The 25018-nt window shown below is 45.6% G+C and overlaps 1 protein-coding gene across 1 annotated transcript in view; it reads right to left on the bottom strand.

Moving 5' to 3' along the window:
- Nucleotides 1-701: 701 nt before the first annotated feature.
- Nucleotides 702-25018, bottom strand: part of LOC147712542 (F-actin-monooxygenase MICAL1-like) — a 372964-nt gene continuing 348647 nt past the window's right edge. Inside the window, exons 18-24 of the mRNA XM_086923247.1 lie at nt 22543-23142; nt 20172-20281; nt 19086-19178; nt 15698-15785; nt 14342-14441; nt 13518-13591; nt 702-2394 (exon numbers count right to left, since the gene is read on the bottom strand). Of these exons, the coding sequence (XP_086779373.1) occupies nt 2246-2394; nt 13518-13591; nt 14342-14441; nt 15698-15785; nt 19086-19178; nt 20172-20281; nt 22543-23142 (1214 nt within the window). The 3' untranslated portion in view covers nt 702-2245. The remainder of the gene's footprint in view (nt 2395-13517; nt 13592-14341; nt 14442-15697; nt 15786-19085; nt 19179-20171; nt 20282-22542; nt 23143-25018) is intronic.

Below are 25018 nucleotides of genomic sequence, written 5' to 3'. Positions count from 1 at the left end.
GTCAAGTGAGGCGTGCATTGCTGGTGTGTCATGACTGCTGTGTGCAGTAACAATCAGCAAAATAGATGTCAATTGACTAGTGAGACGGGTAGTATCGTCAAATGAGGACGGGTGAGGCATGCACTGATGATGGAGCTGGCTGGGGAGTCCTGCTGTGATGTCATCATAGGGCAGGTGGGGCATGCAACAATGGTGTGGCAGATCATGCGGGGCAGGAAGTTCACACTCAGTGTGGCAGAAGTGTTGAGGCCACGGTGGGGGTTGGAAGTTGAGATCTGAAGGGACCGTGCAGGTAGAACAGTTGAGGCACGCAGCAATACCTGGGCAGATCAGTGAGGCATGCAGTGATGGCGCCACCTGGCTTGAGGGGTAGGCAATGATGGCTGGGCTACTGAGACATGCAGTGATATCACACATGCAGTAATGGATTGCTTGAACCAGTGAGACATGCAGTGATGTCACTGCACAACACATGCAGTGATGTCACTGCAGAACGGATGCAGTGTGGTGTAAATATTAGTTTTGGTGTAGTGTACAGTAATATGGGCAAGGACACATCTATAACCTCTGACGGTAGGGGCGGCATATTGCTACATTACCAAGGATTTTATCTGCAGACAAATTCTTTATCACATCACGTTCGTCTGTATTCCTAGGGCCCAGCTCTCCTCCTTTAATATTACAGACAAAAATAAACAAGGTTTAATCTATAATCAATAATCTTTATTGGAAAACTTAAAACTTTGCACGTCTATGACACTGAAATATGCTACCAACAAAAGTGCCTGCGAGTGTAAATTTAAAAAAAAGTGCTGTGAGAAATAGATGGATCCTAAAAAACGTGAGAGGATCCCCCTGAGAAGGAAGAGGCGTCTGAGCTGGAAAGGAGCAGCTTTGGAGGGGGGACAGGCTCAGGGAAGTGGTCCTCAGAATGGCAGTTGTAACGGGCTCCCATGACGCTGCTAGGATTCCAGGCTGACACTGTTTCAGTCACAAATGGCACACGGGTATGGGGGGGGAGGGTTGCGGAACCTAATACGATACCGGAAGAAGAGAAGCTGCCGCTGGATGGGATGTAGCTCTGAGAAGCATGAAGCAGAGAAGAGCAGGGATAGAAGGGGGTTTTGGGAGGGGAAGCGGGAGAGTAGGGGGGTACTTCAAGAAAAAGGACACTGGGAAAAGGAGTGACTCAGTGCAAGGGCAAAAAATTGAAAAGATGCAGCTTGGACGTGACTTATGGCAAAAAGGAATGACATGGAGGAGGTGAAGAAGCCATGGAGAAGATTGCAGAGCCAAGAGGGGGAAGAAGAGGAGCCAAGAGTGGGAAGAAGAGGAGCCAAGAGGTGGAGGCAATTGTGGGTAGGTGGTCTATGCTGTGACATGCATCAGTAAACCAACATGGCCAGTTTTATACTTGTTGGTGCCTTCGTTTTCTTGGTGAGAGCCTCAAAATGAGGCAGCATGCACCGGTGTCCCTCTATTAGTCAAGCCTTCCATGGCGGGCGTGTGGCAAAGTAAAGCTGTACCACAAGCAGAGAAGGCAATTGATTTCTTTGGGTGGTGGGCAAGGCCATTAAAATCTCCTCCATGCAGTAAATCGACAGGGGCACCTGAGAGTATGGCGCAAATTCAACCCCCCTCCTTTTGACAGTAGACTGGGGCACAGCCGTAAGACAGACGTTTCAGGCCGCCTCCAATGTGCAGGTCTTCTGGCATCAGAGACCACATAACACAACACATGGGCTCTTGGCATCGAGCCAGGCCCCTCCGTTTCACAACAAGGACTCTTGGCATCAAAGCAGGAATACTGGCATCAAGAGCCACCTAGATGGTGCCCAGAGATTTTGGCATCATGGTATGCAGCTAGAATACTCTTTCGTGAGGCACTCCTGCCTTCACGACTCAGCCTCGTGTATCAAGAGAGGCTGCCTCGCAATACATCACTGCAAGAAATTCAGGGATCTCCCAATGGGTGGTATTAGCTTTGAAGCAGGCCACCTTGTACCTTAACGGGCCCACTCTCTCTTTGATTTTAAATGGGCTCCAGGAATCGGGCCAGACTCTCCTGGTATCACCAAAAATGGGTCTCATGAAGTTGCAGTGCAGCACACAGGTTGCTGACCAGAGAACAATGCTTCCGGCATCAGAACAGGGTCCACTGGAAGAAGATAAAGGGCTGTTTGCATGAGGACAGCCTAGCATCATGACCAAGGCCTAGTCACTGGCTCCCTGGTTTATAGGCGGGTTAGTGCATCTTCCGCAGTTGCTCCGTTGTATCATACAGCCGCTTCTCTTCCAGAAAAGTAATCAGTGCATTTCGTTTGTCCACAACCTCCAGCATCATCTTCAGAATTTGGGCCTCTTCTGCTCGGTCCTTTGGGGTCTTTAACTTATCTGTAAACAAAGAAAAATTCTAAATGAGGCACATTGACAGGACTTCTTGAAATACAGAAACCAATGTCTCGCTCCAGAACATAAGGGGCGGTGATGTAACCAGCTTGGAATCTATGCTAGAGTGAGAGCACGTCTGTTGCGAACCAGCTGGGAGTTTTTCCTCCCATCATCTTAAACTTGGGACTATATTTACAAGGAGCTAGCGCTGCCGCAGCATACTTTTTTTGGCACAGTGCTGATGAATCAGTGCTTCACATTTACAATCTGACGCATTGGGCCCAATGAGTCAGATTGTAGCTATGCCAGTTATAATGTACGCAGGGTAGGCATTCCCACGTTGAAAGCCACGTAGAACTGACGCAGTGAAACTTTTTACTGTGCCACTCTACGACTTGACTATATCAAAAACCCTACGCCTTCGCTAAACAGGCGTAAGGATTGACGCAGGCCTTTTAAAATGGGACTCACCTCTGTGTTCTGATGCATTGTGGAGTTGCATTAGTCTTACAACCAACACCAGCAGTGTGTCACTTTAGCACCAAAATATGCATCAGAATTTCTGACGCATCCATGAATCCATGCGCCACGGAGGACTGTATTGTAAATACAGCACATTCAAGGCGTTATTAGAGCATTTGCGGCCGGTGCAAGAAATCCGACGCATTGATGTGTCAGTTCTTGTAAATATGACCCCTATTTTATTTTCTGTTTCTCACAATGACTTAACAGACAAGGTACCCCTTTCATGCCACCATGATTTTGCCAGGAAGGACTAAAGCTTATTTCCTACCCATAAAAGTTCAGTTAGGATGAGGCCTCCTTGCAACAGTGTGATACCTTATTTTATGTCAAGCACCAGCACCAGCACCCCTGTGCATGCGCCTCCAGTAGGCACTGAAGGGATGGGCATATTCAACTCTATCTTACCTTTCATGCCCAAATCTGCAGGTGTGGTGACCTTCAAAGGACGGGTTTAGCTACTTAACCCCGAGTTTTGCTCACCAACCGATTGACCTTCTGTAGTATAACTCCCCCCTGCCTTTGATTACCCACATTTTACCCACTTTTTTCAAAGATTATGTTTTTTTTTCTGGGCATGAAGATACGAAATAAGGGAATGAGGTTAATAATTTGACATCCGCATGCTGATGAACAGAAAATGTCCCTTCCTGCACTAAAACAATCCTGGCTTCAACACAGGCACCCTTGCACCATGGCACAAGGGCGCCTGCAATTGCACCAGACTGCACTCGGTATGTCAGCGCAGGGAGAGGGTAGGAATACGCCATCTCAGTAGACATGGCGCACTCCTGCGGTCTCGCTGTCATGAGGCACAGCGAGTTGTCGAGCTGCGTTGAGTGACTTGTTAATTAGTGTGTGCCCCTCAGTTTGAATGCTCTTTGGTTGTCCCTGGGAGGGTTACATTAGACAACTGCTTTTATTTCAATATGGGTAAAGTTCGCTATTTTGACACTGTTGGCAAGCTTAAATGATGTCTCAAAGTGCCTGCTCAAAATTCATGCACATAGCTACATATGGTGTGGTGACGCTTTGAGGAACTTTTCAATAAATGAGAGGGCTAACCATCAAACCCATGGGGTCCAGATTGTTACCCCGAAATTCCCATCCCAAGTTGATACTACTCGCAGGCAGCGATTTGTACAGCGTCCTAATACATGAAATGCTTTATTCTAGGGCTTTTCCCAACCGAAGGCTTCTCTCCCAGAGTGCGGTTAGTCCCAAGCACTGTCCCTGTGCTAAATTCTTGTATATGAGGAGGGAGGTGTTCGGGCCTCTTTTGCCCGACAGGCGAGCGAGCACCTCAGATCTTTCACCCAAGCAGGTATGAACAGTGCCCTGATTAAACTGCTCTATTTAACTGGGGGATCAGGCCTCTAGAACTGAGCCAGGTACGGAAAAGATATTAAACTGTACTTGGACTGTCACCATGCTACACCCATGACTGCCTCATTTGGGGGACTAATGGTCCCTTAACTACGCTAGGCGACTTCAAGCAACAGACTAATTAAGCCTCCTTGGCAGCTTAGAGCAGCCCTACAACCTGACCAGCTCTTCAGACCAAGAGTAGCCTGTTTAGTACACGCTTGCTTATTAGTGTTATTTCAGGACACATGCATGCATTGGAACCTGGCCATGCTCCAGCTTCCCTTTAAGCTGTGTTGGAAGACCACCACTTCCACAGAATACTTGCATGCTGTATGTTTCTGCCTCAGGTGTATGTGATGGTACGGGGGGGGGGAGCCAGGGAAGGAGACAGAGAGAGGCAGTGAGAGCCGGCTTCATGGGAGTCTCAGACATTTTTAGGGCTCGCCTGCTGTGCGCATGCGCATAGCTGGCGAAGCTCTATAGGGGCTTAAACAGACTTTACCCAACTTGGCGATTTTGTGCTGTGCCCGTGGCTTTTAGGTCAATGCGCTTGTGCATTGACCTAAAATGCGCGTGCACATCACCAAATCACCGTCTGTTCCCTCAGCCGCACTCCTCCCACACCTTTGAAGTGAAGCTTAGCTTCACTTCAAAGGCCCCTGCTGCTTAACACCCTGTCCCCGCTCCGCCCCCTCCCCTGCCGCCATGTCGCATTTCTCCTCCCCCCTCCCCACAGCAATGCCCTCCGTCTGGTTTTATTTTGTGATTATGAGTCACGATGACAGGCGCCCTGCCCGGCGGTGCGAGGTGTGATGCATCTGCCTATCACCACCCGAGCATCTTATCTGAATACATTCAATCGTGTGCTTGAGCTGTGAGTGTAAAGTAAAGCGCCTCGAGGGAGGCTCTGGTCGCTAGTCCTGCTTGAAGGGGGATGGGCGAACAGCTCGTGCTCTTTATGTTGCCCAGCAAGAGCCTGAAATGCTTCCCGTGTGCTTTGAGGAAGGTTTGGTGATTTGCTGCATTTATATAGCGCCTTCTACCAGATGGTCCGAATGTATGTAATCCTCGGTTGGGGAGTGGTGTGCCTCCCAGGTGATATCATTTTCTTAATTCTACATGGAGATGCATGTAAAAAAGGCGACGACCAGCCACGTTTACCCACGTCAATTACATACTATTGTCTGTCGATAGATCGACCCGTTGTCTGTCGTTGCAGTGAAATAAATTTAGTTCCATAATACAAATTTTTTGAAACAGCGGAACTTAAAACGCACTACCTTCACACATTTATGACTACAGTGTCAAAGTCCATTTTTTTACAACGGTACAGCAGAATTGACATGGGAAAAATAGTTTTCAGTCTCAGATTGCACATTGCAAGGACTGTTACACAGGGAAACGTGTCTCTAAAAGTCACATGGCCTCTGTAATGTGATTGTGCCGTTATGCACATTTAACACATTGCACCCTGGTCTTGGTTTAATCGTTGTAAAAAAAAAATAAAACATATATTAATGAAAAATTCTATGGGATGTTGACCTATATGATGGGAGGTATAGCGTTTCTAGGCACACATCCACCATGACATCCACCGCCGCATCCACCACCACATCCACCAACACATCCACCATCACCACCACATCCACCGTCACATCCACCACCACCACATCCACCATCACATCCACCATCACCTCCACATCCACCGCCACATCTACCACCACATCCACCACATCCGCATCCACCACCACACCCACCACCACTACATCCACCACCACATCCACTACAACCACCACCCCATCCACCACTACCACCACCACCGCATCCACCACCACCACCGCATCCACCACCACCACCGCATCCACCATCACCTCATCCACTGCATCCACCACTACCACATCCACCACCACCTCCACCATGACATCCACCGCCACATCCACCACCACATCCACCACCGCCACATCCACCACCACTACCACATCCACCACCACTACCACATCCACCACCACCACTACATCCACCACCACCACATCCACCACCACCACATCCACCACCGCCACGTCCACCACCACATCCACCACCCCCACCACGTCCACCACTTCCACCACCACCGCACCCACCACCACATCCACCACCACATCAACCACTTCCACCACCACCGACGCATCCACCACCACCACATCCACCACCACATCCACCACCACCACATCCACCACACCCACCACCATCACTTCCACCGGATATATGATGTTACCACGCGTACTTTTAGCACGCATACCATTACCACGCATTTTTTAACAACGAAGGTCATTTTACAACGGAAACCTTTACAACGCAATACACTACAACGCAGATACTATTACAACGCATACCATTACAACATAAGTATAGGTAAGTATATAATATTAATATATAATGTAAATAATTATTTTTGTATTATTTACTTTAATTATTAAATAATTGTATTAATAAAATGAATTTAAATTTTATTATTTGTAAATATATGTTAAAAATACCCCTGTACCCCAAAACCCAATCCCAACCCTAAAACCTAAAAATACCCCTGTACCCCAAAACCCAATCCCAACCCTAAAACCTAAAAATACCCCTGCACCCCAAAACCCAAACCCAGCCCTAAAACCTAAAAATACCCCTGTACCTCAAAACCCAAACCCAGCCCTAAAACCTAAAAATACCCCTGTACCTCAAAACCCAAACCCAGCCCTAAAACCTAAAAATACCCCTGTACCCCAAAACACAAACCCAGCCCTAAAACCTAAAAATACCCCTGTACCCCAAAACCCAAACCCAGCCCTAAAACCTAAAAATACCCCTGTACCCCAAAACCCAAACCCAGCCCTCAAACCTAAAAATACCCCTGTGCCCCAAAACCCAAACCCAGCCCTAAAACCTAAAAATACCCCTGTACCCCATAACCAAATACCACTAAACAATGTTTTTAAAAAAAGATAAACTTACCTATAATTATACTTACGTTGTAATGGTATGCGTTGTAATAGTATGTGCGTTGTAGTGTAATGCGTTGTAAAGGTAATCGTTGTAAAATGACCTGTGTTGTAAAAGTATGCGTGGTAAAAAATCCGTGGTAACAGTTACATACCCTTCCATCACCACATCCACCACCACTTTCACCACATCCACAACCACCACATCCACAACCACCACATCCACCACATCACCACCACATCCACCACCACCACATCCACCGCCACATCCACCACCACCACATCCACCACCACCGCATCCACCACCAAACATTCCACCACCACCACCGCATCCACCACCACTACATCCACCACCACATCCACTACAACCACCACCCCTTCCACCACTACCACCACCACCGCATCCACCACCACCACATCCACCGCATCCACCACCACCACATCCACCATCACCACCACATCCACCATCACCACCACATCCACCACCACATCCACCATGACCTCCACATCCACCACCACAACCACATCCACCACCGCCACATCCACCACCACATCCACCACCACCACATCCACCACTTCCACCACCACCGCACCCACCACCACGTCCACCACCACATCCACCACTTCCACCACCACCTCCACCGACACATCCACCACCACCACATCCACCACCACCACCGCATCCACCACCACCACATCCACAACCACCACATCCACAACCACCACATCCATTACATCACCACCACATCCACCACCCCCACCACCACCACCACATCCACCACCACATCCACCACCACATCCACCACCACATCCACCCCCTCATCCACCACCATCACCACCACCACCACCACATCCACCACCACCATATCCCCCAGATCCACCACTACCACATCTATATGTGTGTGTGTGTGTGTGTGTGTGGGTGTGTGTGTGTGTGTGTGTGTGTGTGTGTGTGTGTGGCTCTGTGTGTGTGTAGGTGCAAATGCAATGTTCTTGGATTTTCGTCACAATAAAATACACTGAATATAATCTTCACAAAAGTTATTTAAAAACGTTTAAGCTATTGCCATTATAAATTACAATAATTTTTATTTAAGTATTAATTATTTACAAAATTAAAAGCCATTGTTATTTGTAATATCAAGACATCTAAGTCACGTAAATACAACACACATTGCATTACAAATGCTATAGGTGTCACATTTGCAAAAGTTAACACTATTGACATTGTAACTGACAAAGCTATTAATTTTGCTACTTTCAAAACCAACACATAAATAAAAAAAGTGTCATTTACAATACCAATAGCTCAAACTTTCCTAATGCGAGACCTATTGCATTTCTAATGCTTGTTTCAAGGGGGGTCGCATAATGAAATTGTTTTCCAAATTGCACCGACTGCATAATACTGGCAGCACAATCTTTACATTTTCTTAAAGGGCAAGTAAAAAGTGTAGGGGGGGGGGGGGTAGGCACACCTCCCACCTCCCATGTAGGCACTCATGGCTAACTTGAGAAAGTGTGTCTCCAAAACCTCTCTTGACAAATCTGTGTCTCACCCTGACGCTGAATGATGGAGTGAAAGGAGCTCATTTGTGTGAGTATTTATAAAGCGCAACTCAACTGCATAGTGCCTAAGAGTTGTGACCTAGGAAGACAGAATTGTTGCAATCGAACAGCTGTCTCAAAAACAGGCTTTCCGTTGATTTCTAAAGATGGTGAGAGCACAGAGGAAGATAATTCCACAGTTCAGCTGCAGTCACTGAAAAGGATCTCCCTCCAGCTGTGGGGGCAACCTGAGGCCTCCCCGGTGAGGCAGATCTAAGCTTGCAGGATGGGGGGGGGGGGGGGGGGGGGAGGACTGAATATAGACTGGATAAGGCGAGTGAACAGCTTTATGCAAAGCATGAGAGATGCTAACTGGGAGTGGCCAGAATGTTTCATTCCTCTCATGGAATTACCGTAGTTTGGTGACTGAGTTACTCTTATAATGTGGAGTTTCACCCACGTTCTACCAATCTCCCAGTGGTGAAATGATTTCCTGTGAGGCTCCAGAAATGCGAACACAAGCAAGATTTGGCATCGCCTAGCTTTATTTTGCAACACAGGTGGTCCGGGTGAGAGGGATGCTTCTCAAGTATGTTTGCTGCAGCTTGTGTAGATTTTCTATTTGAGCAGCAGCAAAATCAGCTCGAAGGGCAGCGCATTATAGCCCATTTTGCGCAGATTTTTCAGCACTACTGGCGCTAAATTGAGACACAAGCAGCGTAACAAGCATATTTCTGCCTGTTGGCGGAACTCTGGAATATCGTGGAGTTTTTATGCAACTCCGCTGGTTCCCCCTTCCCTAATTTAAACACGATCCACATTTCCACCAAGAGAGGAATTTCAGAAGTAGGCAGATATGCTCCCAGTTCCCGGGATTTGTAATGAGTCTAACAGCAGTACTTTTTACCAGTTTGTTTACATAACTTTGGCTGGAACACCTAAATTATCTAGACATGACTGAACTAGTGCCAGCATGGTCCAGGACACCACAAAATAGCTGTGGCGACATTACTCAAGAACTGCAGACACACATGGTACTCCAACATATCCATGTCATGGGGAACAGCAGTCACCTTAGCAGATATATATATTTTTGTATCTTATCCAAATCTCATATTTATTGGGCTACCATACAGGCATCATTGCACGTCAGTCCATTTTGGCTACAATGTCAGAGACTATTCATCCACAGAGTGACAGTAGTACAGTACAGCTAACACCCCATCCAGAACAACCACTCACCACCAACCATGTACAAGTCATAGCGGAACCATCTAATTTAAACTTTACAATAACCAATATATGACCTAAGACATTCAACTCTAGCAAAGTTTTTTTAAATTCAGTGTGGGAATAAAAGCAAATCAAAACTAAAACATGACACTACAAAATATAAAACAAAAGCATAGTGCTTAATAATGACCACAGGATACAGAAAGCACATGAGACCTCAATGTCTACTTTTGCAGCATTAAGTACAGACACACCTCTCAGCATTTTGAAATACGGAAAGATTGCTAAAAACTAAATATTGCTCTTTTTCATCAAAGGTAAAAATTACTTCTGAGTCTATTTTATAAACATATTTAATATATACATATATAATCAACAAGAACATACCAATTCTTGCCAAATTACTGGTTGCATGTATGGATGTGAGTATTTGTGTGTATGCATTTATCTTTGAGGTTTGCCAATTTGTGAATTAATTAGGGATTTCATTTATGTCTCTTTCCACTGCCCAACTAAGGTACTTCCGTGTAGTCGTGAGTGCGAAGTCTCCGCATTCGTGGTGTATTCTACGCATGAGTGCAGTTATACTGCCATGAGTGTGGAAACTCAGCACTCATAACTTTACAATGTAAGTAAAGTATCTTTGTGAATTGGGCCATAAGAGTGTGCCCCCTGATTCCTTAAAAGATCGATAATTTGATCATTTATCATCTTGTTAAGTGGTATAGAGACCTACAAGTTCCTCTCATTGGGAAGGTACAAGCCACAGTTGCAAACATGTAGCTGGAGTTCGCAAAATGGAATGCTTTGAGGGCGTAGGACCAAAATAATTTGAGTTTAGGAAATTGATGGATTACTAGACCCATGGACATGGGTGTATCTCCAATGATGTCATTTGGGACGTTTCTGTTGTTTTTGTTCTCATCGACCATGGGTTGAAGCATCTCACTAGACTATTGGCTGCAGCGGGCAGCATCCGTTGGGGGACTCCTTGCTTCAAGAACCAAGGACCAATATGGAATACATGACTCGTACATCAGCTGTGTTTAGAACAGATATACGTGGGGATGTTTGTGAAAAGGCAGATTTTGCAGAAACAGTTTTGCAGCTTGATGTCTGTTACCGATTCACATAGGTCACAGGTAGTGGTATGCAATTTTAAGCTACCCTCCTTTTTATTTCAACTTCGCACACCCGATTCATAAATAAAAGCAGTACGAGTGGTGTGGCTGTTGATTTTACTCTTCACTCTGTTTTGTTTGTTCAAGGAGTCACGTTCTAAACCTCCTTAACATGCACCTTCTCACTTTTTCTTCCTTTCACTTATTCACCAAATCTCTGGAATAGGAAGGCCGCCTATGATGAGAAAGGGGCCAAGTCTCTGGTAAATATCTGACCAGATAGCCCCGAGGGTGTTCGCCCGTGAGGTGCCTTCCTCTCCGCCACATATTTTTTCACTTATTATTTTGGTATATGTGTGGTTCTATGTATGGTCCTAAACAGGGCTGACATTTTTTTGGGTTGCACCGAGTTGAAAATTTATGAACCCCCCACAATTAGCGGTAACGTCAGACTAGAATGTCTGTTTCAGGACGGTAAGGCATTAGAGACAATTAACACCTTAATGTAGAAACAATACCGGGTGTTTTTCCAAATTCTACTTCCTGAGAATTTAGGTGGATTAAAGTCGCATGCCTGCTAGACATTTTCTAACACCGGTCCCGGGTTTTGGGAATCTTTTGGATTGCACCGATTCACATGCACCTTAGCAGATATTTTGTAGAAGCACTACGACTCCATACAGCTATCGATCTGACCCCATTAGGCACGAAGTTGGAAGTAGACCTGGGTCGCCCGTGCAGAAACACAGAATGGTCCACAATATTAGCAACTCCAGTATATATTCCACGCAACGCCAGGTTCAAATTAATTCAGTATTATATAGTGCATAGAGCATACCTCACATGGAAAAACATTAACCGATATTTTCATAGAAACGATTTACATTGTCCTTGATGCATTCATGTGAATGCAGACCTAACATACATGCTATGGTCATGTCACAAGTTGCTTCAATACTTGGAGGGAGTGACTAAGCTACTAACTGAATGTACCGAGTGACAAATCACAAACTCTTGGGAAATATGCATAATGGGATTATTTCCCCAAAACAAAAAACACACAGTCTCAAACGGAATCATAGATTTGGGCCTGATAACAGCGAAAAGGCTCATAACAAAACGCTGGGAATTCCAAGGCCCTCCGACATTGGTTGCATGGTCTCGCTCAGTTGTTACCTGGGCCCGAGCTGAAGGGGTATCGCTTGCAAGAGAAGACACACTGGTTTTGCGTAAATTCCCACTCTCGGCTAGCTGGCATGCAATCCTCACTGCACTCCAAACAACTTTACAGAATGTACCAGATGAGACAGCTATGTGAGTCAAGTATGGTGCGGTGCACCAAGCCCAACGCTAGCTATCAATTTCTCATAGACGGGGTGAAGTATAGTCCTGCTTGTACGAAAGAGGGGAAAACACTGTGCAGACATGTACAAATTAGATTAAAAATGCTGCAAATAAAGGTAATAAGTAACAGAGGGGCGGGCTGGAGGTATCAGCATGCTAGTGTTGTTTAGTTAAGTTGAGAACTACATTGTTCCTGTTGAAAATGTACAATATGTTTGGACAACAATACCTCGTGTCACAACAAGGGCTATGTATTTTTCTATATCTGTAAGCTTTTATTTTGTACTGCAGACTGCAACGTATGCTGTGATAGACTCTCATGAAGACTATTTGTAAAGATGCTTTATTAATCAGGGGTAAACACTGAGAGATATTTATTAATCTGTTATATATAATTGTGTAACAAAAATGACAATACACAGAACAAACAAAAAGGTTACTGAACTAGTGCCAGGACAACCAAAGTGTGGTAGGTGGAATGAAATTGGAGAAGCCTACAGAGAAGTTTAAGTTGAAATACGCACAATGGAATTTATGACTTTGGCGCTAATGTAGAGGTCACGTCATTCTCAGGATCACAAGGGCCCTTGTTTATCACGGACTGCACACCTGATCTCCATGTAATATTGCTAACTATCTGCCTTTGGTGTGGGCATTTACATAGCTAGAGTTTTTTTCAAAACGTTTGCCTTCCATGCTTATAAACCTCTCTGTAAACCCTCAAAGCTCTTTTCAAGCACCTCACGCTACACTGAACTGGGAGCGCTTCTACGGTTTGCTTACAATTTCTCTGATCCCAACATTGACTCTATATCTTCTTGAAACTGATATGACCCAAAACTATACCTAAAACTGGCAGAGTAAACATTGAGTAAGAGGCATTCATGGTGACTAAGAAGCCGCCTTGATTGTTGAGTTTACTAGGGCGCCCTTGATGACGTATGAAGTTTGTGTGTCTCACTGGAACCGTAGTAGCAAGCAGTAGGTTTGAGAACCTCGCCATACCAGCCCCCCAAGCTCTTACCATCCATATACTGATAGTGCTGAAGCTGCTGGACTAGCAGGCTTTGCTGTTCCTCCAGATCCAGCTCTTGGGCTCTGCAAAGACAAAGAAGCATAACTGAGTCAAGCGTATACTTTCACAGTGACCTCAAACTCCCAGGAGAAGATCCATGACGATGTGTGGGTCCAAATATTGGATCACATCCTGTGCTCTGCATATGAATCTACAAAGCACAGGGATTCCAGCAGCAACTCATTTTAGAGATCGGTTGGTTTATAAAACATGTACGTAATACGACCTTTAATGTTGAACAGAAAATTGCTAGGGGCTTGCTCACAAGTGACAAAGACCAGATGAACCCAGTTATCAAGCATTATCCAAACGCTTGGTAAACGGGAGAAGCAGAGGCTCAACCATGTAGATGTCTAGAGCCTACTCATTAGGTAGACACCTTGGCAAGGAACATCACAAAACACCTTCATACTTCTACATGTAACCATACATGTTCCCTAGGACCCCCTCAAACAATACCTGCAAACAGAACTCCATATGAAGCAACTGAAAAGTGCACCCAGCCGATCCACAAGGGTTGGGGCTATGCAACACCACATTCACATCCGGTAAAGACCCCACACAGTGACATGCCCCTTTATGCATACAAACTCTTAGACCCATGGTCACTCAAACATATATTTCAGGGGATGTACTCTACCCACCTGCAAGTCATGGCGTGCAACTTTCCTGGAATGTTTATGAATGCACCTTCATTTGCACATAGGAGCACACACCCCAGCATGCAGATTTAATTTAAACCCCTATTCAACGTGCAAGACACGATTACTCACGCTATCATGAGATCCGACTCCTCAGAAACCAGCACATTTTTGTCTTGGACCAGCAACAACCACTTGTAAATGTGCTCAGCCTGCTCATCTGACTTACAACCTATAAGCGGGGTAGGGTGATGGGTCCAAAAGAGAAACAAGGTCATGATATTCTTGCTCATATGCAGCCTGTTCCCCTACCCCTCCTCTCTATGTGTCACCTGTATATGCTGCCACTGCAGTAGTACATCTAGCGATTACTGCCCTCTCGCTCTACCGGTTCCATCTCATATGCAAACTCACTCTCACAGTCTCTACGACCTCTGTGATGTACCTTAGTGTACATCAAATTTCTCCATCTCACAACTTTAATGTCACTTTCTGGCCTCCATTTTCTAAATCCCCACGGCCCTCTTACTGCCTTCCACCCTTTTTCATGACCCCTTTAAACATCTTTTACTGACCTTAATCTTTACGCCATTTCACGCTAGAATCACTTTGGCCTAACAACTGCTTCCCCCAGGTTCTAGCATACAATCCCTGGGGACGTCTTTGCAAACCCTGTGATTTGACTAACTTGCTTTGCCAGTTTTACTAGCAGGTCACTTGTGCCCAGTATCAAGCACTGTTGGTAAATCTGCAGCCTCTACTCTTCATGAAACAGAGACGTGCCCAATGGACAGCCAAGGTTTGTACAAGGTCTCTTCCTGTATTGTCACTGAAGTGAAGGGGAGTCCACGGGTGTGTAATGTTACTTCCTGTGAAGTCGCAATGCAGATGGGCAAGTTATGAAGACCTTAGGACCATTTCCTGGGGTCCTCTGGCGGTCAGTGGTTAACGGACAATATCCTGAGTGTCCTCACTTTGCAAAGGTACTTCGTCCCAAAAAGGATCACAGGTTTGTGATGCTACTTCTGCTACTCTTATGATTTTGAAGGTATTGTGCGAACCTTACAATTTCGGTGTCCATCTAGACTGCGAACTCCACCATTCTCTACAATTCTTCCTCAACCCCATGCCTCGAGTTACTAACTCCCTCTTTCTCCTCCTCATCCATGTCCCGTCTCTGTTACAACCTTCCATCGATGCACCACCTTACGGTCATACCTCCTCCAGCGGTCATTCCGGTTTTCCACCACTCTACACTAAGCCTGCCAATGCCTTTCCAGCCCCTTCCAGTCCTTCCTGATTCTTCATGTCCACCTTACTGGGAATCCTCCTCCATGCCCTTCATTGACCATCTTTCCCTTCTGCTGCTCGGCCCTCTATGCCCCCCGTGCCATTCCTCCTTCTAAACACCTCCAAGGCTTACTTGTCAATGTTGGCATATTTGCCTCTCCTCTTCTTCCACCCCACCACAACTTAAATGTCACTCACATGTCTTCAGGGACTGCTCAAGCTCTATGCCCCTCTGCTCCAGAACTCTGAACTGCTCCTCGATCTCCTCCAGGCGCCTCTGTATGGACTGAAAGAAAAAGACATGTCACCAATGCTTCTAGCACAGCCCTTAATCGCCTGTGCAATTTTTAAAGCGCCTGGCTACACAAAGGACCGTGTGTCCCAGCGCTAAATACTGCTAATTCGTTAGAGGCAGAAGAAAAAGTGTCCAAAAGAGGAAAACAGCAAAAAGGTTACACAGGAGGAAAAAGGAACGTCTTAAGTTTTACACGGAACCTAGTCTCAGAAGGCTCCATTCGGAGGTCGAGCGGAAGTTCATTCCAACACCTGGAAGCCAGGTATCTAAATGAGCAGCCGCCCATCCTAGCTCTGGTGATCCTAGGGAGTTTAAACAACATCGCACCGGACGATCTCAGGTTTCTAATGGGGCGATGCATGGGGAGAAGATTTTTTAAGTAGTCTGGGCCTTTGCCCTGGGCAATTCGATGCGCAAAACAGAGGGCTTTAAATTGAATTCGCTCCTTAACAGGGAGCCAGTGGAGTTTAGCCAGAGCGGTCTTCCCAGATGCTCTGCGAGGGAGTCTGAGCACAAGGCGAGCAGCTGCGTTCTGCACGCACTGCAGTTGGTGTAGGCCTTTTTTTGCTCAAGCCTAGAAGCAAAGCATTCCCATAATCGAGATGGGGGGTCACCAAAGCATGGACAATGGTCTTTCTGGCATCAATAGGAAGGAGATCTAGAACCTTACGCAAAACTTTCAAAATGCTGAAGCACCTGGCTGTCACTTTACTAACATGAGATTTGTAAGAAAGATCTGAATCCAGCATAATGCCCAGATTACGTACTGAATCCACAGGACGAGGTGGGCTGCCCAGTTCCGTAGGCCACCACATGTGAGACCATGCAGAAACTGATTTCCCTACTACCAGCAATTCCGTTTTTGCGCCATTAAGGCGCAAACAGTTGCTGTTCATCCAAGAAGCCACTGCTAGCAAACAGTTGGAAAAATTAGTGGCATCTTCTCTGTGGTCGGGCGTAAGCTTGAACATCAGTTGGGTGTCGTCAGCATAGCTTACAATGCCCACCCCAAATACTTCAATAGGCGAGCCAGGGGTTACATGTAGATATTAAACAAAGTGGGGCTCAAACTCGAGCCCTGGAGAACCCCATGGCTTGCCATTCTGAGGGAAGATTTGAAAGGTGGACAGTGCATCTGAAAGCTCCTTTTGGCCAAAAAAGACTTTATCCAGGCCAGAGCCTGTCCCGCCACTCCCATATCAGAGAGCTGAGACAGCAGTGTTGTGTGCAGCACGGTGTCAAAAGCTGCACTGAGATCTAATAACACCAACACTGCTGTCTCTCCATCATCCACTATTTGTCTCAGACATTCAGTGGAATAGAGTAAGGCTGACTCCGTAGAGTAGCCAGCTCTAAAACCCGATTGAGTGGGGTGAAGGAGAGATTGCTCCTCCAAATATCTCTTCAGCTGACTGTTAACCACCTTTTCCACAACCTTCGCACAAAAGGGAAGAAGGGAAATAGGGCGAAGATTTTGAAATTGGGAAATGTGGATGTTGGATTTCTTTTTTAGAGGAATGACCTGAGCTGTTTTCCACGTGTCCAACACGAGGCATTCTTGGAAAGACAGCGATACAATGTGACTAATCTGATCGATAATCATGCTCTCCATGTCTCCTTTGCAGCGTACAGGTGGACAAACGTCACAAGGCGAGCCAGATTGTATGCTATTGATAATACTTAATAGTTCCTGTCTCTCAGGAGGTATGAAGCGTGTGAGGCAAGATTTCTCCATATGGGTATCTTTGATTACCACATGTTCACTTGAGAGGTCATCATCATCTGTAAAGGTGGCATGGATTTTGTCGATCTTACCTACAAAAAAAATCAGCTATAGAGTCACACAGCTCCTTGGAGTAAGTATTTTGGGCTTCAAGTCTGGACGGGACCGTGAGTTCTCTGTAGATGGTAAAGAGTTCTCTGGTGGGATTATCCGCTAGATCGATTCTACTTTTGAGATGGATGCCTTTTTCAGTTCTAACTAATTTCTGATAATTTTTTAGTTCCTGCTCGTAAAGTGTTTTAGACTCTGGGTTATAGTCTTTCCTCCACCTACGTTCTAATTTTTTGCATATAGCTTTAGCTAGCTTAAGTTTTTCCGAAAACCAAGGGGCAGTTTTAGATTGCCTTGCGGGGGGTTCAAGTGTCCAGGGAGCCACCACGTCCAGCGCATTGGACATCCATTTTTCGTATCTGCTCCATGCCTCCTGAAGAGAGTCACTAGGGGGGAAGGGGGGGGGGGTTCTGATAGGGCCCGTTTGAATGTCTCTTGTTTAAAGTTCTTCCAATCTCTCCGTTTCAGGGGAGGAGGTTTGCTAAATCTACTTTCTGAAGACGGATACTCTATAGAAAAAGGAATAATAAAGTGATCTGACCAAATCGTTCTAACTGGAGAGGAAACTATAATGCCCTCCCAGTTGGCAAAGATGGGATCTATAAGATGGCCCAGTTGGTGTGAGGGGGCAGTGGATTGTAAATTGAGCCCCAAAGATTTCAGTGCTGCAGCCACCACCTGTGCCTCCCTACACTCAATATCATCAAAATGGAGGTTTAAATCACCCAGAATGATGAATTTTTTATAACGGAGTGCCGGTTGGGTAATTAAATCCAGAAGCTGGTCTCCAAACTGCCCAGCACCTCCAGGTGGGCAATACATCAGCAGACCATTAATAACGTTTCTGGGGTCCAATTTGATAGTGAAGAGGCCACTTTCACTGTTAGGCAGCGTGGCCTTCACTAGGGTGCACTCTAGTCCAGATTTATGAATTAGGGTTAGCCCCCCCTCTCTGCTTTTGTCTATGTAATCTAAGTAGACAATAGCCAGGGGGAAGGGCTTCGAGGGCTTCAGGAGAAGATGTGTCATCCATCCACGTCTCAGTGAGAAAAAGTACATCAGGACAGCTTGCCATTAATAAATCATGTATTTCTAACATATGTTTTTTCATCGATCTGCAGAACATGCTTACATCAGCCCATATAACTCCCAACCAATACCCCCTACTCCATCGCCAACAGCTCCCGCACAGACGGCACTCGTACTATAACCAACAGCCAGTGCTCCTGTCCCTTCCCCTACGGCTCCACCAAAGCCGGCACTCCTGCACCTCACCCTGCCAAGTTGCCACCCACTAAAGCTCTTTCACAGCCAGCACTTACAGACCATCAGCCACCTCTCCTATCGGTGTTCATTACAGCTCTTCCAGAATTTGTGCAGGTTATCGATATGAGAGGCTTTGTGAAAGAATAAATATACAAGCAGTTTTTTTTACATGATATAAGGGGTTGAGTTACCTGTGCTTTGCAAAATCTCTTCATCTCTTCCTCCTTTGCTCTCCGTTGCAAGGTCCGCACTTTACTGCTTTCAATTCTGCTTATGGGTTTCACCTGATGAGATTGAAGTCACAGTCCTAGATGTTAAACTACTTAACTACTTCCAAAACAGTCTTCCATGACCCCTTCCCCACCAGATCACAGCTGCAGAACCCCTACATCACAACCTTAGACACCGCTTTCCAAAGAGATCGCAACTTTAGCCCTCCCCCACTTCTGACCAGGCCCTCTATCGCACAGGGCTCTGTAGACTGGAGCCCAGCGCTTCCAGGCCGCAGACTGGAGCCCAGCGCTTCCATACCGGAGCCAAGCGCTTCCATACCGGAGCCAAGCGCTTCCAGGCCGCAGAAAGGAGCCCAGCGCTTCCAGGCCGCAGATCAGAGCCCAGCGCTTCCAGGCCGCAGATCAGAGCCCAGCGCTTCCAGGCCGCAGATCAGAGCCCAGAGCTTCCAGGCCGCAGATCAGAGCCCAGAGCTTCCAGGCCGCAGATCAGAACCCAGCGCTTCCAGAGCGCAGCGCTTCCAGACCAGAGCGCAGCGCTTCCAGACCAGAGCGCAGCGCTTCCAGACCAGAGCGCAGCGCTTCCAGACCAGAGTGCAGCGCTTCCAGACAAGAGTGCAGCGCTTCCAGACCGGAGCCCAGCGCTTCCAGACCGGAGCCCAGCGCTTCCAGACCGGAGCCCAGCGCTTCCAGACCAGAGCCCAGGGCTTCCAGACCGGAGCCCAGGGCTTCCAGACCGGAGCCCAAGGCTTCCAGACCGGAGCCCAGCGCTTCCAGACCGGAGCCCAGCGCTTCCACATTGGAGCCCAGCGCTTCCACACCGGAACCCAGGGCTTCCAGACCGGAGCCCAGGGCTTCCACACCGGAGCCCAGCGCTTCCACGCCGGAGCCCAGCGCTTCCACGCCGGAGCCCAGCGCTTCCACACCGGAGCCCAGCGCTTCCACACCGGAGCCCAGTGCTTCCAAACTGGAGCCCAGTGCTTCCCATCCCTCATACTCCGTCATAGCTGTGTGTCAATACACATCAGTGCCATATGTCATACTCACTTCCCGCACAGGTGCTACTGATTTCCTTAACTCCTCTTTCACCTCCTCCTCTTCCTCTTCGTCCTCAGTGGATTCCTCCTCTGAGTCACACGAGTCAGTGGTATTAGTTCCTAACGGGAGACAAACCTATATATATAAATATATATATATATATATATATATATATATATATATATATATATATATATATATATATATATATAAACTGTGAAGTATGTTGCGATCTACAATTAGTTCATTCTCAACATTCAAACCTTTGAACCTCTTGTACAACCTGCTGAGACATCCTGCTCCACTCGCTGGAAAGCTGTACAAAGTAATTTGCTTGATGCTTTTACGTTATACTCCTTTTGGGGCAGCTTGCTATTTCTAAAATAACTGCACTCTGTCTCTCTCTTGCCTGTCTTATATCAGTAGCAATAATTGCAGCTCCTTTCCTATATCTACATAAGTACTCCAGGTAAAGGAAAGGCTTAAAACAGGAACCCTTGTTAGGCATAGTTGGAATCAAAACAATCCCTACTAAGAATTACCTATCATCCTCATATAATAAATGAAAGAGCTCTGCCTGTTAGGGCCCATCCACTTACTAGGCCATCTGATGCTTCCCTGTCTAGCACCCCTGCCCCATTGAAAAGCTGTGCCTGGGGCCATCTCTCACTCTTTTCTTTTTGTCCTCTTGTCCCCTCCTGCCTTTTGCTTCTTCCGCTCTACACTTTTAAGATCACTATGAAACACTGTGATTTACAGCAGTGAGTCTCCCTTACATCCAATGTCGTTCAAGGACTTATCGCAAACACAATAAGATGATGGACGGAGTGCTGAAACATTTCAGATGCTCACCACCAAGTCACAGATTTGGGTTGGATCAAAATTGTTCTTTTGCTCACCACGCGACCTCAGTTCATACCCAGCTGTATGCAAATCAGTCTTGACCCCTGCTCCACATGGGAGCCAGGCCAGGTCCTCCGAGACCAGAAGCAAGCATCCTGGGAAAGTTTTCAGGAGTTCACCTCTCATTAGGCTGGCTAGATTGAATCCGTTGGCGTTGTGAGAACGGGAACGAAGTCTGGGCCTACCCTGCCAACTTGGGGCAAACATAGCAAACAGAAATAATGTTGTTTAAGGACTTTATCATCCATGGGTACATGTACAACTACAAACGGAATTGAGTCTTGTTTTTTTAGAAGTGTCTCGAGTTGTCTTGCTTCATCCAAGCTACTCCAAGTGATCTTATGGTTTTAGAAGTGGACTTCAGTTGGAGGTGGGTAGTTACGGCTATTGAGTAGAAGGCTGTATATTGTTAACCTCCAAACGGGAATGTTTTGCTAATGCAGTGACTTCCAATAAGGAAATAAAAATACAATGCAATGGAGCTGGCTAGGTATATGCAAAGTGCGTTTCGGAATGGTATTAAATTGGGTTATATTTCAGTCACTGCAAAAGATAAACATGATGGAGAAAGACAAAAGTGTTTAGGCAATAAATATAAGAATGAACACAGGAATGATGATGGCTGTTGGCACGTATCCACATTGTGTCCACCCTCTTTGGGTCAAAAATAAAGACTCCATACTGACGTTAGCTGGGGGCAATGTCAGGAGTGGGTACGTGGTGACTAACCTAACTCGCTCCATGCCCTCACGTCTACATCACAAAGCCCTATAGTTGAGGACTGGACGTGACTCCTAGTAACAAAGGATCAAACATACATGGTCCCGGCTTACAGAACAGGCTGCTGCTTTAACGAGTAGGAGTCGTTGGCATCATAGGGCACCAAGATCAGAAACTCATTGAGCTGGTTGCAGCTCCCGCCATCAGCCAAAGAATTGTTGAGGAAAGATACAAGGTACTTTTGTGTGTACTCTTGAATTGTTATGGTGAAAGAACTTCCAGTCACGTTTATATACTGTATAACTGTAGCCCATGTCATTCCACTTCTCATATTTAAACAGCTCGCATCATCATACCTAATGTGGGCGAGGGTTAGCAAGGGCGAGAACCTGTGCTATACCAATTTCACTATATGCATTCTGAATATCTTCCTTTGGGCGACATTATTTTGGAAAATTCGCAAGAAAACCCTGCCGCACTTACCTCCCCTTTCATTCCAAGGTGGTGCTAAATAGAAAAAATACCCCCCAATAGACTCTTAACAACCAATCTCTTCAACAGGAAATGAAAAGCAGAGTCAAAAGCACACTTTAGAAACTGTGAAAATATTTGGCTTTAGACCTTAGCTGGGGCATAAAAACAAAGTATCAGAAATGTATGAAATCTTTCTTTTTGGACGACTAATGATTTTACACACAGCTGGAGAAGTGCCCTGGAAGGATTCCGTCCAGGAAGCCTGCTTATAAGGTTCTCTTACCGTGATTCAGAATTCCGGACTCAAATTCTTTTAGATCTGGTTCATTTCCCAAGTCCAAACTAAACCTTGAGAGCTGTTCCTTTTCCAGTGTGGAGAGGTTAATACGTCTCTTCAAAATTTTGCTTTTCGCATTTTGCTCATCTGGCTGAGGGCCACTGGCCTCTGGAGCTACAGACTTGGCCAGGCGCATCAATTCCGAATGACGTCGTGGTTTGCTCTTTTCCATCACGTTTTGGCCTCTGTTGCTCAAGGCTCGGCTATTAGGGCGACTTCCATTTTGCGCCTCCCCATCAGCTCCCCAAGCCTTTGCTTCAAAGGGGACATTCATGGTGGAGTCTGGCAGCATGGGCCGTGCAGGAGCAAAAACAAAATTTTGAGCCCCAGGTGGCACACTGGAAGGCTGGAACACATCGTCTGAAACAAGAGAGGTCAATGGAGGAGGTTCTGTGGAGGCCGAAGGCTGCTGGGTTAGGCTAGGATCTCTATTGTCCAGGTCGGCAGCGGAATAGTGCAAGTTTCTATGCTCGTCATCCTGCGTGGAGATGCCACTTTGAATCGTCTCAAAACTCTCACCCGCATGGATCATGCAGTAGAAATATCCTGAAGAAATTAAACAGGATTGTAAATTATCACAAAAAGACCATTTGAAACAAGTTACAGAGCACAGGAAAGCACGTAACAGAAAACTGTCAATGGGACATAAGTATGATGTCTTTATGGCTAAAAGGGTCTTGGGCATCTTGTGCAGGGATACCAGTTTTTGAACACTCTAGGTTGGATTTTAAAAATTATATGTATTTATCATGCTCCATATTGGAGCCAAACCTATATTTATAGCGCATTAGCCTGAAAAGTAGCAAATATTGCACACGCTCTAATATTAAGAGAATTAAACTGAGTTTTAACAAGTCAAGTCAAAAGATCTTTATTCGGAATAAAAAACATCCATAAAAGTACAAACAAAAAACATTTTAAAAACATTCAATTCGATAATTACAATTGGAGAATAGTCCGAGGAAAAACGAGCACAATCAAATCAGAATCCATTTACAATTTCACAACTATACCAGATTTGTCCCTCCCTAATGATAGATTTAAAAATTTTTTCAAGAAGAGAATATCTTATAGTATTATTTAAAAAAGCACTGTTTAAAAACACAATTTTAAAACCTTTGATAAAAAGGGATGGACATCACATTGTTATAATATTATCTATTTACACATAATTTTTACAAAAGATAAAAAGAGGTGAATTTAAAAATTTTATCAAGAAAGTGCAAAATAGAAAGTGCAGTGTGCGATAATTATGCATCAATATTAAGGGTGACTCTCGATCTGACAGCAGCTTTGAGAAAACAACTCATCCTAAAAATGACTTCATCTGATCCCAATACCTGGAAAGACCGAAGTGCCAATTTAAAATTAGTCAATCCATTTTTCTTACAATAGGGCATAAGATAATGTACAGTGAGTTTTTTATAAAAACCACAAAAGAACAGGAAATGCATAAGACTTTGCTTCATGTCAGGGTTACAAGGGCAGTTTAAGGTTTCGAGGTGTTTATTGTATCCCAGCGGGAAGTTCAGTAGATTAACTATACTCCCATCTCGGAAACGAAACAGTAAACCCCTTACCCATCTACCAAGGTGCAGACGCAAATATCTGTACGGTGGGCCAGGTTTTTTAATGTGTGGTTCAGAGTAGGCCAAATATTTTACAACCGTGCATTTAGTCTGGTTCTTTCTGTCCCGCTCTTCACTATATAAATCATACAATGCCCTTAAAATGATGGTCTTATGGGAGCGATTTATTAGGTGTGGTGATGTGAACAGGGAAGCCAAACCCACACTTGCAAGGCACTCTTTTACTGATTTCAGCCATGGTATATGGTGTCCCCTATCACACTTTAGGCAGTCCAAAATAATTTCACGGGTCAATGTAGCAGCCGTGTTGTTCCATATCTTTATCCAGAACAATGCTGGTCTTGATCTCACAAAATCCTCTATGTAAGGAATATTTAGTTCGTTATGACATACAGAGTTTTTAACAAAGCACAATATAAACACCTAAACCCAGAGGACACAGAATGAGAACAAGACCAAACTTCTCAAAATGAACCCAGTAGACTTATCATGCAACAAGCTTCTTTAATGGCCTAAGCAAGCTCTAACATGCATGGTGTTTCGAATATGAATTCCAAGCTCATACATTTTGCTACCACTAATTCTTTAGTAAAATCGGAAGCAACCAATCCAAGGGCTCCCATGGATTGCAATGGCAACACTGGTATGTATTTTTGTGTAAAATGTTTTTACCCACAACACTGCTAATGTCTGCTCTAAAAAAGGAGACAGTGCTTTAGCCAAACTGTCTGCGGATAGGACAACATATCGGGGATTATCTCGCTTTTATCCACAGCATTTGTCCGACCGCCCTTTTTCAGATACTGTGGTCCCTTCCTACAGTTCTGTTGGGA

Source organism: Lissotriton vulgaris, chromosome 5, assembly GCF_964263255.1.
Source record: "Lissotriton vulgaris chromosome 5, aLisVul1.2, whole genome shotgun sequence".
In the NCBI taxonomy this organism is placed as follows: domain Eukaryota; kingdom Metazoa; phylum Chordata; class Amphibia; order Caudata; family Salamandridae; genus Lissotriton; species Lissotriton vulgaris.
Note: the sequence above shows the minus strand (reverse complement) of the source record. Positions and strands in the feature narration are given on the sequence as shown.